Below are 16,364 nucleotides of genomic sequence, written 5' to 3' on the forward strand. Positions count from 1 at the left end.
TTGCTTTTGCGAAAAAAGGAGAAGAGGGAAAACAGCATTTACATTTGTGTATCAGCGAGCCAATGATAGATATGCAGTCATGTGCCGCAAAACAATTTTTCGGTCAAAGGTGGACCACATATATGATAGTAGTCCCTTATGATTGTGACGGAGCTGAAAAATCCCTATTGCCTAGCGAAGTCGTAGCTATTGTGACATCATAGACTTAGTAATGCGTCCCACTAAGTACACTTTATGAAGTTTGCACGACAATAAATGCACCTAACGATGCATTTCTTAGAACATATCCATGTCGTTGAGAGACACATGACTATATTGATACTGGTAAGTGAAAATATACTGTACATACATTATTTCAACTTTATATAGGCCATATGTATTTATCATTAATGCTTTTACTATACATTAGTGCCATTTTAGGTTTTACTGTATCGTGTTATTTGATGGGTAATTTTTTTCTGTCTGAGAAAGCTCAAAATATTTTTACCATGTGAATTAATGGTAATTGCTTTTTCATTTTACGCCATTTGGGGTTACGTGAAGCTTTATTTGAATGCTCTACTTTCAGATAGAGGTGGAAACCTGTAAATGAACCTGGTTTATGATCAATAGACAGGACTCTCTAAATGAAACTTCCAGTCTGCTTTTATGTAGATAGTACTCACCAAAGAAAATGCGTGACTTGGAACAGCAGTGCCACCAGTGTCTTCCAAGTATTCCTCCCACCGGAACGTTTCCGGGCTGGGATATCCTGGAACGCGACATCCGAAAGCTAAGTGCCTTCCATTGGATTAAAGAACACGATATCTAAATGACAAGTGCCTTCCACTAGATTAAAAAACATTGAATTACTTTATATAATAATGTTTATAATAAACATTCTTACAATTCTTATTTAAACAAACGATAAACGAAACATCCTAGGAAGCTCATTCTACTATATATATGTAATTTAATCACTACACTCCCATGTTATTTATTGCGGTGCTTAAGTATTTTATACACATAGAGTGATTGTAAAATTCGTATTGGGTACTGGGAAATATTCATGCAGAAACTTTATTCTCAGGCATCGCAGAGTGTAACGGTGTCACTCAGATGCACAAGGATGGCTGCTGACACGAATGTCATTGCTTGACCCTGACCACAGATCCTGCACATGACCTTCAACTGAAGGGGTCACAGCGATGGCCATACAGGCACACAGCCGTATGGTGTGCTGACCGACCGAAAAGCGGGAATGAATGAAACCTGGCAGAAGGTAATAAAACCTACAGTGCACACAGAGAAGGTCTTGTCCAACAGCACAGCGAGTCCCACACACCAAAACAGTCATCTCTTGCTCTTCAGGTCCACCAACTGCCACTAGAGTCAAATTCTTAAAATCTCTGTTCCTTCCAGCAACCACACAATTCTGCTCACCTTCCAACCCGGATCGGTACTTGGATTCACCATTACCGTCCTCTAAAACCATACACTTCTACAAACACTGGCATATTACCTAACAGGCTGTCCAAAATCACAGATGAATCTTGATCAAGCACCATGCCATTGATTATTTTATGGGGGTCCTTTCTGGCTTTTTGGCAATTCTGTACCCACCCTGAAAATTTCAAATTTTGACTAAAAATCAATCTAGAACATCAATCAAGAACTAGTACTTTACATTTTACAGTGGATTTGACAGCAAATTTGTTTTGGCTTTTAACATATGACAGATGCCAAGTGCAGTTAAAGCTCTGAATGTGTGGTCTACACTAGACTTTAAAGGCCCTTGAAGGAAACCATGTCTTTAATTAAGGGGGATCAGTTAAGCTATAAATTGCATTGCACAGGAGGGACCAACGTTTTTGCAGCAGAGAACAGTCAGCTGTGGTCCGCTGCCCCAACCGCGCTAAGATTAGCATTAGCTCCAAAGGCACTAAGATTAGCGTTAGCCACGAAATCTCCATTCTAGACAAGACGCCCTTTGGAGATGAATGGAACGTTCAGCAGAGTTGCGTCCATTCTTCACAGCCTAGACACTTCTATTTTTACAGCATACATTTCCGTTTACAGCCACTTCCCACCACCGTCTGTGGTAGCCGGCTGGAATCCACTCCACTGCTCTGAAAGCAAACCACGAACATTCTGGGGAGGTTGAGTAACACCTGCGTGCAGCGATCGCCTTGTTGAATCAGAGGAAGGCGGTCTCCATTCAGCTTCCAGGGGCACTCAGACTATGAACAGCCCTGATGCTCCTCAGGTCTTTTTTGTTCTTCCTCAGAACAATGCAACTTATCATACAGGGGACGAAACAAACAAACACAGCTTTAAATTAGGACGGGTGCAGTGTAGATTTTTAAATTGTAAATAAGGCAAGTAGTTAAGTATTATCTTAGGACTGCCAGGCTGCTAACATGCTAGCGGGGGCTGCTAATCATGCCAGAACCACCCACTGCACACAGCTGCTCGCGATAAGGACTCCCGACCATTCTCCGTTTGCTGAAACAGTTCATTAGACAAGGCTCGTGGCGATAAGGAATTCTTTGGCATGGAAAAGCAATCCCAGTAAGAGCGTAATTACACACACACTGTGTAAATACACAATGTTAAATAAATTGATAACCTTATATTTTAGAAGAAATGTGACTTTTCTCCCCCAAATACAGGTCAAATTCACGTGTATTAAGGAGCACTTTTCCAGAGCAAAGTATCTATAAGACAGCATCATTCCCATCCCCAAACACAAGTTTAAAGGGGCGGTACACCCTCAGGGGTAAAGGATGAAGCTCCGTCAGATGGGGGAGATTCCAGTCACGCGTCTGCATGAAGCAACACAAGCAGAATCAGCAGTGCAGGCCTCCCGGATCCAGGAGAAACCCCAATCGCTGAACGGCAAACTGATCCACGGGAGTATGAGACAGGAAAATTTTACTGGCACCCTTGAGATAAGTGTGTAACCCAAGTAACATACCAAGTGAACGTGTTGCTGTCTTACCACAAACAAGCTCACAGGAAACCCCGTCCCATCTCCCAGCCACAGACTGACTTTATATATAACTTTTTATATGAGGTGTGTTGTAGTGAGAGGCCAGGCTTTCTCCATCATACCCAATGCACTTTGACTTGCTGCAGAGACGCTGAAATGTGATACCTGGGCACCAGCACTGTGAATGAAGCTTGCATTTATATAATAGGAATAAATATGTGGTGGTATAAAATCTGGCAGAGGAAGAGTTTGGGGTTAGGTGCTGACACTAATCAGCGTGCCCAGTGCAGAACACTATCAAGGCCTTGTGAACCGTCACACAAGAGCCCAGCAAACAGAAAGAAGACTCTGTGTAATGAATTATGACATAAAGATAGTACACCTGTAAACCATCTGTTCCCAGAATCAAGAGAACAAAGTGAAACCGGTGAGTCAGAATGCATTAAGTTAACAAATTATGTCTATGAAGGTTTGCTTGTTTCAACTCTCAATATGTGTAGTTTTCTTGTTTGTCTTCTGCGGACTCTTTTGAGAAGTTTGCTCTGCTGCTGCTTAGGCACCAGTGAGATGTCCATCTCCCTTCCAACCTTCAGTCCATCTGCGACAGTCAGTCCACATGCGACATCAGTGTGCACTATCTGAGAAGCTCCGATTACACATAGTAATACATGTTCTGCTTCCTCACTGCAAAGTAGCTGCATGTAATGACAGCAATGCAGAATTAATTTCAGAAGCTGCACATGCTTTTGGAAGCGAGGGGGTAACAGCAGACTGGCTTGTGGAGGTAACTCGGGGGAATCTCAAACCGGGGGGGTGTCACTCTATATATTTGTACGCCACTATGCACGGGGCATTGGGGGGGGGGGGGGGGGGTGGGACCGACCTGGATTCCTCAAGCACAGCCCTGGAGCCTCAACAATGGGGGGGGGGGGGGGGGGGGGTCACCCAATCGACCACAGCTACCTGCACATGCTACCTCGCTGGCAGAGCTGTGAGGCTGCGCAGTTAAACTGCGGACAAATATAGGGCATGAGTTTCTGTTGGCCGGAGCAGACGATGCATTGTAGTTCTGGTTACAATTGACAATGTGGAAATCAGAAAGGTAAAACAGAGCTGCAACCCCCCCCCAAAACAAAACATCAGTTGGCTTCGGCAAATGTCAGTGAATAACCATTACTTTCCTTCCCAGAGTCTGTGGGGGCTGGTGCATATTGAAGGCATTTAACAACAGGATCAGTCAGATACGGGGGACAGCCAATCAGAACGCAGGCAGTGACCAAAATAGGAAGGTCATTTCAGTACTTCCTTTTTTGTGCAACACGTATGACCCAGCTATCACACTCACCATGCCCGGGCCGCTCAACCCAAACCACACCGCAAAGCAGGAACCCAGCACACGGGAAGCACTCTGTCGCTCATGAAGCTCAAAGGACAAACACCTTCGCACATTTGTATTTTTTAAGGGATATGCAGGCAAAGTTAAGAGTGATGACACTGCATATGGGATTTTTTTATTTACAGTGGTACCTCAGAACTCTAATTTAATCTGTTCAGAACTCCGGAACCTAAAAAGTTTGAGTTGTGATCGAATTTTCCCCATAATAAATAATAAATAATTGGTTCCTGGCCCCAAAAAATGACACCTAAATATGTTTTTTAAGCATTTAAACACAAAATGAACCGGATAAATCAAGAATACATATACTGTACTAAACACATCTAAGTACATTTATCAAAACAGTAATTTGTAAATGCATCCAAACAATGAATCCTGCCCCGATCGTCCGTTCCTTCCGTGTGCCACGCCCCCTCGTTAACCCCGTGTGGAATCCCCGTGTGATCAGCTGTTTCTGGTTCTTGTCATTAGTCCTCTGTATTTCGTCTATGTTTCAGTTTGTTTCCCCAGTCTGGTCATTATATTGTCCGTCTGCCTTTTGCCTGCCTTACCTGTAATTAAACCCCATATTCCCTGATACCCTGAAGTCTGCGCCTTTGTCTCCATTCTGTCCCCGCTCGGCACGACAATATTATTATAATTAAACATATTAATGGTTTATTATTAATATTAAAATAATGAATAAGAAATCTTTATTTTTAAATGTATTTTATTATATAATAATAATTACTGTTACTGTCTATCATTGTCTAAATGTATTTTTACTGTCTAAATATATGTATTCAGCTTGTGTAAACATGTACGATGCTATCACAGCGAATGCGAGGCTGAGACTGAAGCGTTACCCTTTGTTTCCGCTGAGAGACATGCCGCGTGACTCATTTCCCCACGCGTACAAGTTATCTTAGGTCGGTGTTCACGGTCTGACTTCTGAGATTCAGATCGAGCTCTAGGTCATTTTTTTTTCAAACTGGTTGGTTCGACTTTTAAGAAATTAGAGTTCTAATGAGTTCGAGAACTGAGGTACCACTGTATTTTTGAACCTCTCCTGGATGACCTGCATCAGCCTGATACGGGTGGATATTTCAGCCACGCCCCCACCTGTTGAGTTTTTTGATTTGGCGCTTCCTTTAAGTGAAGGTGCGTGATGTGTTACTCACCCTGAGGTGCCGTGAGAGGTCGGCCACGTTCCTGGCACCACCCGACGGGGTGGACATGTGGACTGCTGGGGTCACACCTGAAACGAACAGGGTATGTTAATACTGCGACAGATGAGGCGTTACATCACAATGTCACCGTGACGACACCTGCAGCGCCATGGCAACTAAAAGCATTCATGTGAAAGAATCCAGGCAGACGCTAGAGACGCCCTCACAGCTACTTCCTGCTTCAGACATTCTCTCCGCTTTACGGAGTTTTTTCTCTTTGCAGCGTCAGGTAAATTCCAGATGATCCTCCAGATGATTACAGATATAAAAGAGGCATGCTTTAATCAACATTTTCTAATTAAAGGATGTAATTTAGTCACGTAAATTCAATTTCACCTCCCAACAGAACACTCATTTCAGGGCTCTAAATGTGAACATATCTAATGTTCAATATCCAACCAAACCATGCTGTTCACTGGTTGGAGAGGATGACTGTTTATTTAAATATATCACAAAATCAACACTGAGGTGTTTTGCAGAACTTATCCAGAGCAAACCTGAGGCATATTCCTGGAAGCACAGGAACCACCCTTAAAGGCACGCCTGGTCACCACAGAGTGCACGTGAACACACACTGATGGCAAAACAGAGATGCTGATGTCTCCTAAACCACATTCCATTGGAGCGTGGGAGGAGACCAGAATATAGGGGCCGCATGCACACAAAATGCCAGAGCGGAAACTGCACCTGAAGCCAAGAGACCACGGTGCCACCCACAGGGCCGCCTGGCCACTTCTCTTATCCCTGCGCCTTGCCATGAACTCTTCACACAAGCCAATAAGGGCACAAATCATGAACTTTTTTCACTACTTATGCTCACCACCCTATTAGTCATGTGCTAATGCCGCGACCATACAGCTGCCAACTCACCAGTAGTCGTAAGTGTCATCCCAGTTGTCAAAGTGAACCAGGAAGCGATGGTCTATGACGTCAGCGACGGAGGCCACGCACACCAGACAGGGGTTCTTCCTGTCCACCGCTTCCAGCTTCATACTCACTTGGAAGCTGGAGATACTCTCAATCTGTGACCAAAATGCATGAGACACGTTCCAGTTAAGGAAGATGGTGCTCCTCATACCACACACACTTCTTACAGTCAGTACAGTCTTTCTGTGTAACAGTGAGACCAGCGGTTGGAACTGAGACCCAAACAACAGTAATGAAACCAGCCAAAAGGGGGGCTCTACACTAGTGTTCCTAAGCTGGTGGATCGCATCCCAAAAGTGGGTTGTGGAGTGCATGGTGAAATTAACAAAGAAAAAAAAAATTACTCCGTCAACAACTTTCACTGCGCATTTGAGCCGTGACTTACTGACCACGGAATTCTGCGTTTCCTGAGTTGTGCACCACCGCTTTACATCATATCTCCTTATCAAAATTATTTCTGCAACACAAAGAATTTTGCATTCCACCTCCGTCCCAGAACTTACAGGGGTTTGTTTTTTGAAGAGAGTCTTCGGTGCCACCAGAATGTCGCACGTCTGCTCGTATTGTTCCCAGGAGAATTCCTCGTCTTTAGAACCTGAAAGAGCACAAGGCTCACAAACCACGAAGGTCAGGAAGAAATATAACCGTTTGCACATCTTTAATGTCAATGGCTTGAAATAGGTTCAAAGCTCATTTACTCAGAGTACGAACGGTAAGAGAGAGAGTTCAGGTCACATCGAAAAGGAAGGTTTCACGTCGTGAGAATCCTCATCTCACTAAGTAAGCATTAAAGTAAAGATTAATTTTTCTCTGTAATTCAGATTTGGCCAGATATGAGAAATGTAATGAAATATGACAATAGAAATGTACCCACAGGGGACGAGCTTGAGCTAATATCACACGACTCTACGGAAATGCGGGAGAAAGTTGTCATAGGACAGCTTGGTGGAGGGTTCTTCACAGCGACTGCATGTTTAAACATGCGGCGTATTTATACATGAGAGCCAGCACCAAACGGAACATGAAGACTGCCCTCAGTGCCGGAAATCACTGAACGATTGGGCTAGGAACTGCTGTTCTACCATTCCAAGTTGGCAAGAGTTGGTAATAGTAATAATAATATGAAGAAAGGCATGGTATGAAGGAGTCCGAGAAGATGAGGGCATGGGGCTGACCTTTTGGAGGATGAAGCTTCCGTCCCGTCGTCTCACACCACCCCGCAGGCCGAATGTCAGGGGAATCGGCGTTTACCCAGAAGTCATAGCACTCTGGGTACCCGTCAAAGTGGAGCCGCAACCGATAGCCAATGACCTTCCAGATGAATACAGCATAAACAGAGGCGTTTCTTTTAAGAAGATGGGCAAATGACCAGACTTCCCAGATTTTAAAGTGAAAGGAGGAAGTGAAAGGCCAGGCGTTTATGAAGACTCAAGCATTTTACAGAGGCTTCTGGGAAAGGATGGCTGAACAGATGAGCTGGCGGTTCACCCACCTCTGCCACAGACAGGACACAGAACATGGAGGGGTGGAGAGGGTCTATTCCTTCGAGACGCATCCCTGCCTTGAAGCCATTTCGATTCTGTGGAAGGGACTGTTCCTAAAGGAGACAAAGAACAGCCATGTCAGCTTGGAGGATAAAATTCTAACCCCGATCAAAAAGGGAAACCCCAGCAACCATGGATAAGAATGCCAACAATGTCAACGTTTGTGTTTTTTTTTTTTTTTAGATGGTGGCACTACTCCGAAGGCCTTCGAGCCGGCCGGTTACTATAGAAACGGCTTTTTTTTTTTTTTTTTTTTTACTTTGAGAGAACAGATGTCTCATCAAATCTTGTCAGAGAAGGCAAAAAATACCCTGAAAAACTGATAAGCACACGAGGAGATGGAGTGAATCACGGGTAACAGGTGTGAGATGCACCCGGTATGTGTCCCCTGGATAACCAGATGCACGGCGGCCTCAAAGCCCTTCCCATGTTAGCACCTTGTCTACATGAAAAAAATACTCTCTCCATTCATGCTAAGAGTCGTCAAGTCACACATCTTGATGACTTATAAAAGGGCTCTCAAACTAATGGAGCATTTTGGCCGATATTTCTCTGACAACAATTTGGGAAATTAATACTGCTGTCTAAGAACATTAATACGCATTCAAATGAGGAGCCTTTGAAGACCAGTACACTGCACTACAAACCAAAGGATGAACAATGAAGCTAAAACATTGAACAAACTGTCAACATCATGGGCGTAAATTACGGGAAGATTGTAACCCCCCCCCCACCCCACAAATAATCAAAACCAGCTAATTCAACCCCCCAATAATCATGTCTCCTCCTTCCTCAATGTTCAAACCAAAGTTACACCCTTGTCCAACATCGTTATCCTCTATCAACCTCCATCGCTCCCCGTAAGATCACCACTGTCTCATACCTCTGTGAAAAGCCTCACTGGGGCCATAGCCGCCTTCTCCTCCTCCAGGTACTGATCCCAAGACCACAGCTTCTTCTTGGTATTCACTGCTGCGATTGGCGGGGGGGGGGGGGGCTTAACAAATGTACACAACAAGCAATCCACTCACTAGCAAGTAGCAGAGGAGGAGCATCGGCAGAAAAGCTCACCGCTGGAAGCAGACACTTTGCTCTTCATCTTGACCTCGTCTTCTTTCCGCCGTTCCTGTAAGGCAGTGGGGTTATGGGGCACCTTCAGCGGGTGCGATCAGAGCCCAAAGCGAAACACGTCCAAAGACACTTACTCTGAGGTAGTACTCATCCAGGGCACCTCCTCTGGGAGTCACGGCCAGCCTCTTCTTCTTCCGTTCGTCTCCCTGCATCTTTGGCAGTTCCTACCATGGACCAAAGCAGCGATCAGAAACGTGCTGCCAAATATGCGTCACACGCAGCATAATGTCACCTCTTCCTCCGTCTTTTACCTTTTTCTTTCCGGCTGTGTGACTCATAGGGATCAAGTTATTTGGAACAGAAAAATGAAAACAAGTACATATAAATATCTCTACTTTTAATACAAATCGGAAAATTATACCCAAAACTATATTTAATGTAATAAAAACCATTTCTCTGTTATTATTTAAATGAAAATTACACTATGCTTTGTTTCATAGAAAGAAGCCAACAAAGAAACATTGATAATGTGGAATGTTTTTATTTCTGGTGTAACATTTCAGTTATTTTCCTGTTTGTATCCACCCACACTGAAACGTGTCTCACTGCACCAATAAAAACACAAAAATCCAACTTAACCTAAAAAGTCAGACCTTGTAAACTTACTTTCTTTCCCCAAACTAATATCCTTCCTTTCTCAAGCTAAATCTTCAGCACAGCAGCTACCAGTTCCATGTTGTTTCATCCCTTGGAACTCCTGACTAATGGTACAAAAAGCCTGAACAGAAACCTTCTAACCTTTTTGCTCTACCTGTATCTGAAAGCTGGCCATACGATCACCCATGACGACTGCCTCCCCATTTAGTCAAGATTGGCTTTACTTCTTAAACTGATGTGTTTACACGACAGCAGTATTTTTAGGCGTCGTTTCTGGGGGGAACCCACACTGAAGGCCGCGTCGTCTCTAAAGGTGTAGAGGGACCACAGCCAGCCTGAAATAACAGAGATTAGTCCCATCTGAAGGACTGCTTGGCTCATAAGCCTTCCCACTAACCGTTCTTAGCTTCCCCATGGTGCGGAATGTGATCACATCTGTTAGTTCCCAGTCAGGAGCGACAGCAGGAGAGCCGTTAGTCACACACCTCACCCTGGCTCGACTCAACCGCTTCAGTCTACGAGGGACTCCGCTGTCCTGCCTCCATGTCAATTACATCGTTGCTTGTTAGACTCTCAGGCTGGGTCCCTGTTCTGTAGGGCAGAGATTGAAAGAGGAAGCTGATTAAAACACACACATAAAATGCAGCAAACAGCGAGTATATACACCATATATAATAATAGATTTCTAAGGCAATGCAGGATATTTACTCAAAGCTAATTGTTGAGTAGCTTAATCAGTCTGCTATACACTTTTCGCCAGAAACATCAATCGTCTGCCTGAACACCAATGGCTTCACATGGCTGTACCACTTCAGCAAATCAGCATCAGAGGGTCGGATGGGGGCCAGCAAATGCAGGCCTGGGCAACACCTCGGATGACATCATCACGGCTTTCCCGGTAAACAGCTACCGCAGACCCGCGTCCCCAAATAATACACCAGCATTCACCCAAGTGTCAAATGGTCAATGAGAACAGGACATCAAGACTCTATATCGACACAAAACACCACCCAACAATGCCTAGAATCACCCCTATGAAAATATGACTAAGGAGAGAGTAAAACACACATTTATATGGCTTTAAACTTTTAGAACATAATTTTCCCTCTGAAGCAAGCACTATAACAAGTTTCACCACAACAAAATATTTCAGAATGAAGCCCAAAGCAAAGACATATTTCTGACATTTTCTTGTTTGGTATGAGCCGAAACTATTTTCTGAGATTTTTTAGGAGAAAAAAAAGAAAAAAATCATAGTCTGCAAAGTGATAACAGCTTTATGGTTTTATATATGTATATATATAAAAAATACAATATATGGTAAGTACAACAGTCAGAGTTTATCGCAATTGAGGGTCTTGCTGCGTTTCCACCGAAAACGTGTGGTCTCAGTAGATGGATGTTGCACTCTAACACATAATTCAACATGTATGGAAAAAAAAATACGGGTGATGAATTCCTTTAGGCACCGAGCGAAGCTTATGACAAGTTCAGCTTATTCTTTATTATAACAAAATGGAAGGCAGGCTCCCACTGATAAAGCGAAAGTAAAAGCAATTCAGTACCTACAATAAAAATAACAATAACGGCAACAACAAAGTGACTTTGAGCCAGGGGCCTGTATCACAAAGCAGGATTTCTTGCTTTGCCAGATAACTTGTCAGATTTAAGGTAGTGTGAGCTAAATGTGAGTGAATGAGGATAAAGTCCATTTAATTAAACTTAAATCTGACAAGCTAGCCAGCTATGCAAGAAATCCTGCTTTGTGATACAGACCCCAGGTCCACCTCCATCCATCCCAAGGCCTGAAAACATTCAGCTGTTCTCCTGATTCATACATTCAATCAACAGAAATGTGTCAGCAGCTATGACTAAATTCTTTGTCAGGAGCCAGAAAACTACTGTTTGTATACAAATACTCCAAAACAAATACTTAAAAAAACATAAAAGACATTAATACAATGACCAGGTGACTTGTGACCTGATAATCCTACATTTAAAGGTAGCAATTTAATGGTTGATTCCTCATGGTTGATTAAAAACACTGTGGCATTAGTGTAAGACCATAGAGGTTACTGGTGAAGGACAGAACAGCATGTTACAGAAAACCCTCTAAAGGGATATAGAGCTCCAGAGGAAACCAGCCATTTCACAGAGAAGCTGGCGTGAATTATTATTGCAACAACTTGTGACAGCTATTCGGGGGCTGTCGCTTCATTTTTGCATTCGAATATGACATTTCATTCAGTTGAAAACATCTTGCTCATATGAAGAGCTGTCAGCCTTGGGTCAACTGAACGAGAGCAGAAGTGCAAAGGACATGAAAGACAGCGGATTGGTGGGTCAACCGCATTTGAAGATCAATCGATGACAAGATGGTGGTCAAGAAATATCTGTCCCCTACAATCGACACTTTCCATTTGGATTTGACTTTCATGTATAAAAAAAACTATTTACTTACAAAACACCAATGACAGCAATATTAAACACTCATGACTGCTAGCATGCTCACAATGCCACATGTACAAAAGCATTTTTCGGTGTTACATTATACACTAAGGCATTCGGCTTAATACGGCAGGCTAAACAAGCCGGTGACCCATTAACAAAGTATCACCAGACGCGTCTGTGAGCGACTGTGCCGCACCAATACGGGGAAATTCCAGTTTCCTTGGTTACCATGTAGTATGCCACTGCATCATGTCTGTACTAGAATAAATAAATCAGCGAATTACCCTGCGTGATATTACTTACATCTATAAATGGAAGGAGAAAAAAAAAACAGAAAGATAAAATGGGAGTGTAAGATATGCGAGAGAACACTAACAAATTAGCGTCAGGCTCGATGTCAGGGAAGTGACATCCATTCCCATCCTCTACAAGACGGGGCCGGAGAGGGCCAGCACGTAAGGGGCTGCCTGCCGGAACATTCCGGAACCAAGCGCTGAGACCCATCTCATACCACAGTGATGGGGCATCCCGAAAGCCACAAGCGAGCACCGATTTCCAGACACATCACCAAAAACGAAAGTGGGATCATTAGAACGTTAAATCACAGCCGTTAATCCCAAATCACTATTAATCCTCCAGGTTCTTTTAAATGTGTATTTCTATAACTGTACCTTTCGAACCAAAGTGCACTGACCATGAGAGAGGCTGACGTTCATCAACAGCGTGCAGAAGCCCCTTGAGTAGATCCCGAATGTGAGCTGAGTGGCCACGAAGAAAAAAAAAAGCTTATCATCAAACTAGAGGAAGTGTCAACACCTCCAGTCACCAACAGACTAGATATTAACAGCAGAGACAGTCAAGGGGTCTTATAGAAATGCGTCCCATCAAAACACAGGCTGCCTAACAGATCTGTCCCAGTGTCTCTCCACACCCATGTCGCTGGGTTGGCACCTCCTGTCCGGCATGTATCCACTAAAGCCACTAATGAGGGCACAATCAAGCCACAACACCATCCATAAACAGAACAAATAATACATCCATGTACTGCACTGTAGGGTATTTAAAACCCGAAGGTCATGGATTGCGGATATGTTGTCGTTTCCTGCAGAGTTTTCTGTCTGTGACAATTTATTTTAAACAGTTAGCTCACATTTGCAATGACTTTTCAAAACATTTGTAAGTGTCCCTCTCCGAACTGCTGCCTACTACTTCCTCTGACAAAATTCCTTCAAAATTTAGCACACTGAATATGTACTTTAAGAGGCCTTTGAAAATGTATTCCATTTTAATGTGCGCCAGTATTCCAAGCGTGTAAACCATGGGTGGGCAATGATACCCAGAAAGGGCTGCTGTGTATGTGGGTTTTCACTCCAACTTCCTAATTAGATTACTAATTAGAGGACTGATTGGCTGAAGAGTCCTCACACCTGGGTTTGAACAGCTGACCTAAAGGTTATCCCAAAAACCTGCATACAAACTGGCCCTTTATGGATAAGACTGCCCACCCCTCATGTAAACTCATCCAAACAATACAGTTACAAACCCCTCACTCTCCCTCCCTCTTTACAGGAAAGACAGGTGTAATTAAGCAACCACACTTGTAAAGCACAAACGAAACGCAACCGGAGAGCACAGGGCTTTAATCTGGGGAAAACTGAACAGAATCTAAGAGAATAAAGGGATTTAAAATTGAAACGTAAGAGAGGCCAAGGATAGGTGTCTGAAGAAAATAAAGAACGTCACATAAATTTCAATACTTTAAGTTTCGACATTCATGTTCTCAAATGGCACAATGCATCCAGGTTCCACGACATTGTATTACTACAAATAGTTTTAAAAGCTATCAAACGTTTTCCTCATACCAAGTGTCAGTTTAGGAATTTTGGTTTTATTTGACATTCGTTTATAAACGAAAGTAGTGGATGGATAAATGCACGAGTTCTATTGCAGGGAATTATGCATTCGTTTCGGGAACGAAAACTAGGCCTATGTATACGTGTGAGCTTCACACATTCAAGCCACAGTAAAAACCAACGGCAAACTGCTAGATTAATCTTAACATTTAAAGGTTAATATATATCATTAAAGTTAAATACATAAATGCATCAAGCATTTTCCCTTTGTGTTTTGAACAACGCGGTTCAGCATAAATATTTTATTACATGCCCAACAGGCAAACATTTTTGTCCTGGTTTAAGCATACAAGACGACACTTTTTGAACAAAAATAGTACATTTACAGTGACTCTCCAAGACTGTCCTTGAGAGAAAGCCAGCATCCTCGTGTAGAAATATGCTCTGTTTAAACTGTATTTTCTCTGCTGTCACATTAATACCTTACATTTTTTAACTTTAATTTACACAAGTACAGGTTAAGTCCCTTTCTCAAGAGCACAGCAACCAGCATCGTTGTGGAAGGTGAAATCCACAAAAACGGGTCAGAAATCCAGACCTGTTACCAGGGTCAGATGCAACCAAATGTCTATAAATCACTTTACAATCAATGAACGCTACATTTATTATTAATAAACCTCTGGATCACCTAATTTCACAAAACAACACTGTGTGAGGACAGACACCAAAAATACTAGTGCTGGAATTGCTGTTACCAATCACAAATATAATGATGAAAATATTCAAGTAATTCTACAAACTGAACAGATTCAAACCTGAAGAAAACTCATATCTGTATGTTAGTCAACTAGTCACCAAAATAATTTTTATAATGCACACGAATTGACATCTAGGGACGTTTAATAGGTGTTTTATGACTTGTCAAAAGAACTTAATTCTTGCCCCCTGAATAAGCACCATAATCATTTATTTTCTCAAGTTACCAGAAAAGAATAAGAATAGCTCTTGGTGTAAAAGGACCACATAAATATTAAGTCACTGGACGGCTGCATTTTCAACACTGCTGTTACTACAACAAGTTACAGTGTTTGGACTAAAGCGAATCGCTGACAATAAAACAAATACGCTGCTGAAATGTCTAAATAAATGGCTGTTGCTGTTTCTGAGCACACATTACGCTACATTAAGGAAACAAACACGGATTTGTTACAGAAAACCAATTCAGACCAAAATGGCGAAGGCTTTCCAACTAAACAACATGAAACAAATATGTCAATAATAGAGAAGTATCTGACCTCACAAGCATCTACGGGAAAACAAATGTCCACGACAGGGGTGAAAACCTGACAGAGAGGGGAAGAAAGTCTACTGTACTTCATGTGCTTTGCCACTTCAAACTGCTCAAAGTGTTAAAAGACGGGGAGGACACCTGAAGGAAGAGTGGAGATCAGTCACAAATGTGGCAGTGCGACTGAAGACAGAGGAAACATTTCCGAGAGCAGAGAGCCCGACAAGACGCACTTTCTGTTTACACTGTTTACACAGGGCTCCCTATCGCCGTATAACATAACCATACCGCACTCACTGTCTCACTTTGGCTGCATTTCGGCGACCACCACCTAGTTTTATCCTACCCCAACAAGAAAATGAAAAAAAAAAGATCATCTCAAACCGGATTTGAATAGGATCGGCCGCTTTTCGGATCGCTCCCGAAATACGGCCGCAGCCTGTGTGTTTGTTTGTTTTTCTGGGAGTCACCGCACCTGTAAATAAGGCGTAGCGGTGGCAGTGCCGCTGTCGCTGCTGATGTTGTATGTAATGTTATTAATTTCTTACCCACACGGCGGTCCTTCTGCCCCTCAGCGCTGTCACAGGAGAAGCGGAGGTTCCCTATGTGCGGCTCTGCGCATGCTCGGGCACTGCCCCCTGCCGGAGCGTAGGAGCATCAGAGCGCGCCTTTTCAGCCGAACAGGTGGGGTAACTGAGAGTCAAACAAAAGGCTCAAAGACAGGTACCTGCCAAGCTGTTAGGATGCTGTTCTTTTACTACAGCTCTCTCTATGTATGACATACTACGAATTGAAACAGATATGTGATTTTTTTTACATTTTTTATAAATGAACATAGTAACAGTAGGTAGCGTGGTTGCCTCACTCTCTTTGCGTTTGAATCCGCTACCCTACTGCTGCTCCATAATGCAAAGCAACGCTCTGTATATGTTCTGGAAAACCGGCAGTTGCGTTATAATATACTCCACGATGTAATTAAACAGACAAACAAACAGTAA

At 43.0% G+C, this 16,364-nt stretch overlaps 1 protein-coding gene across 8 annotated transcripts in view; it reads right to left on the reverse strand.

Annotated features, from left to right (window-relative positions):
• LOC111849745 (lethal(3)malignant brain tumor-like protein 4) overlaps positions 1-16,004 on the reverse strand; it is a 51,939-nt gene extending 35,935 nt beyond the window's left edge. For 2 of the 8 annotated variants that reach the window (XM_023822897.2, XM_023822893.2), the window contains exons 1-11: positions 15,915-16,004; positions 10,172-10,365; positions 9,252-9,341; positions 9,118-9,172; positions 8,930-9,018; positions 7,995-8,099; positions 7,678-7,813; positions 7,006-7,097; positions 6,446-6,597; positions 5,528-5,604; positions 666-751 (exon numbers count right to left, since the gene is read on the reverse strand). In XM_023822897.2, coding sequence (XP_023678665.1) covers positions 666-751; positions 5,528-5,604; positions 6,446-6,597; positions 7,006-7,097; positions 7,678-7,813; positions 7,995-8,099; positions 8,930-9,018; positions 9,118-9,172; positions 9,252-9,341; positions 10,172-10,189 — 900 coding nt within the window. In that variant the 5' untranslated portion in view covers positions 10,190-10,365; positions 15,915-16,004. Of the gene's footprint in view, positions 1-665; positions 752-5,527; positions 5,605-6,445; positions 6,598-7,005; positions 7,098-7,677; positions 7,814-7,994; positions 8,100-8,929; positions 9,019-9,117; positions 9,173-9,251; positions 9,342-10,171; positions 10,366-15,373; positions 15,497-15,841 lie in introns of those variants that run through there. The other 6 variants (XM_023822901.2, XM_023822899.2, XM_023822900.2 and 3 more) reach the window with 6 other exon arrangements.
• Positions 16,005-16,364: the final 360 nt, after the last annotated feature.

Source organism: Paramormyrops kingsleyae, chromosome 4 (assembly GCF_048594095.1).
Source record: "Paramormyrops kingsleyae isolate MSU_618 chromosome 4, PKINGS_0.4, whole genome shotgun sequence".
Lineage (NCBI taxonomy): Eukaryota > Metazoa > Chordata > Actinopteri > Osteoglossiformes > Mormyridae > Paramormyrops > Paramormyrops kingsleyae.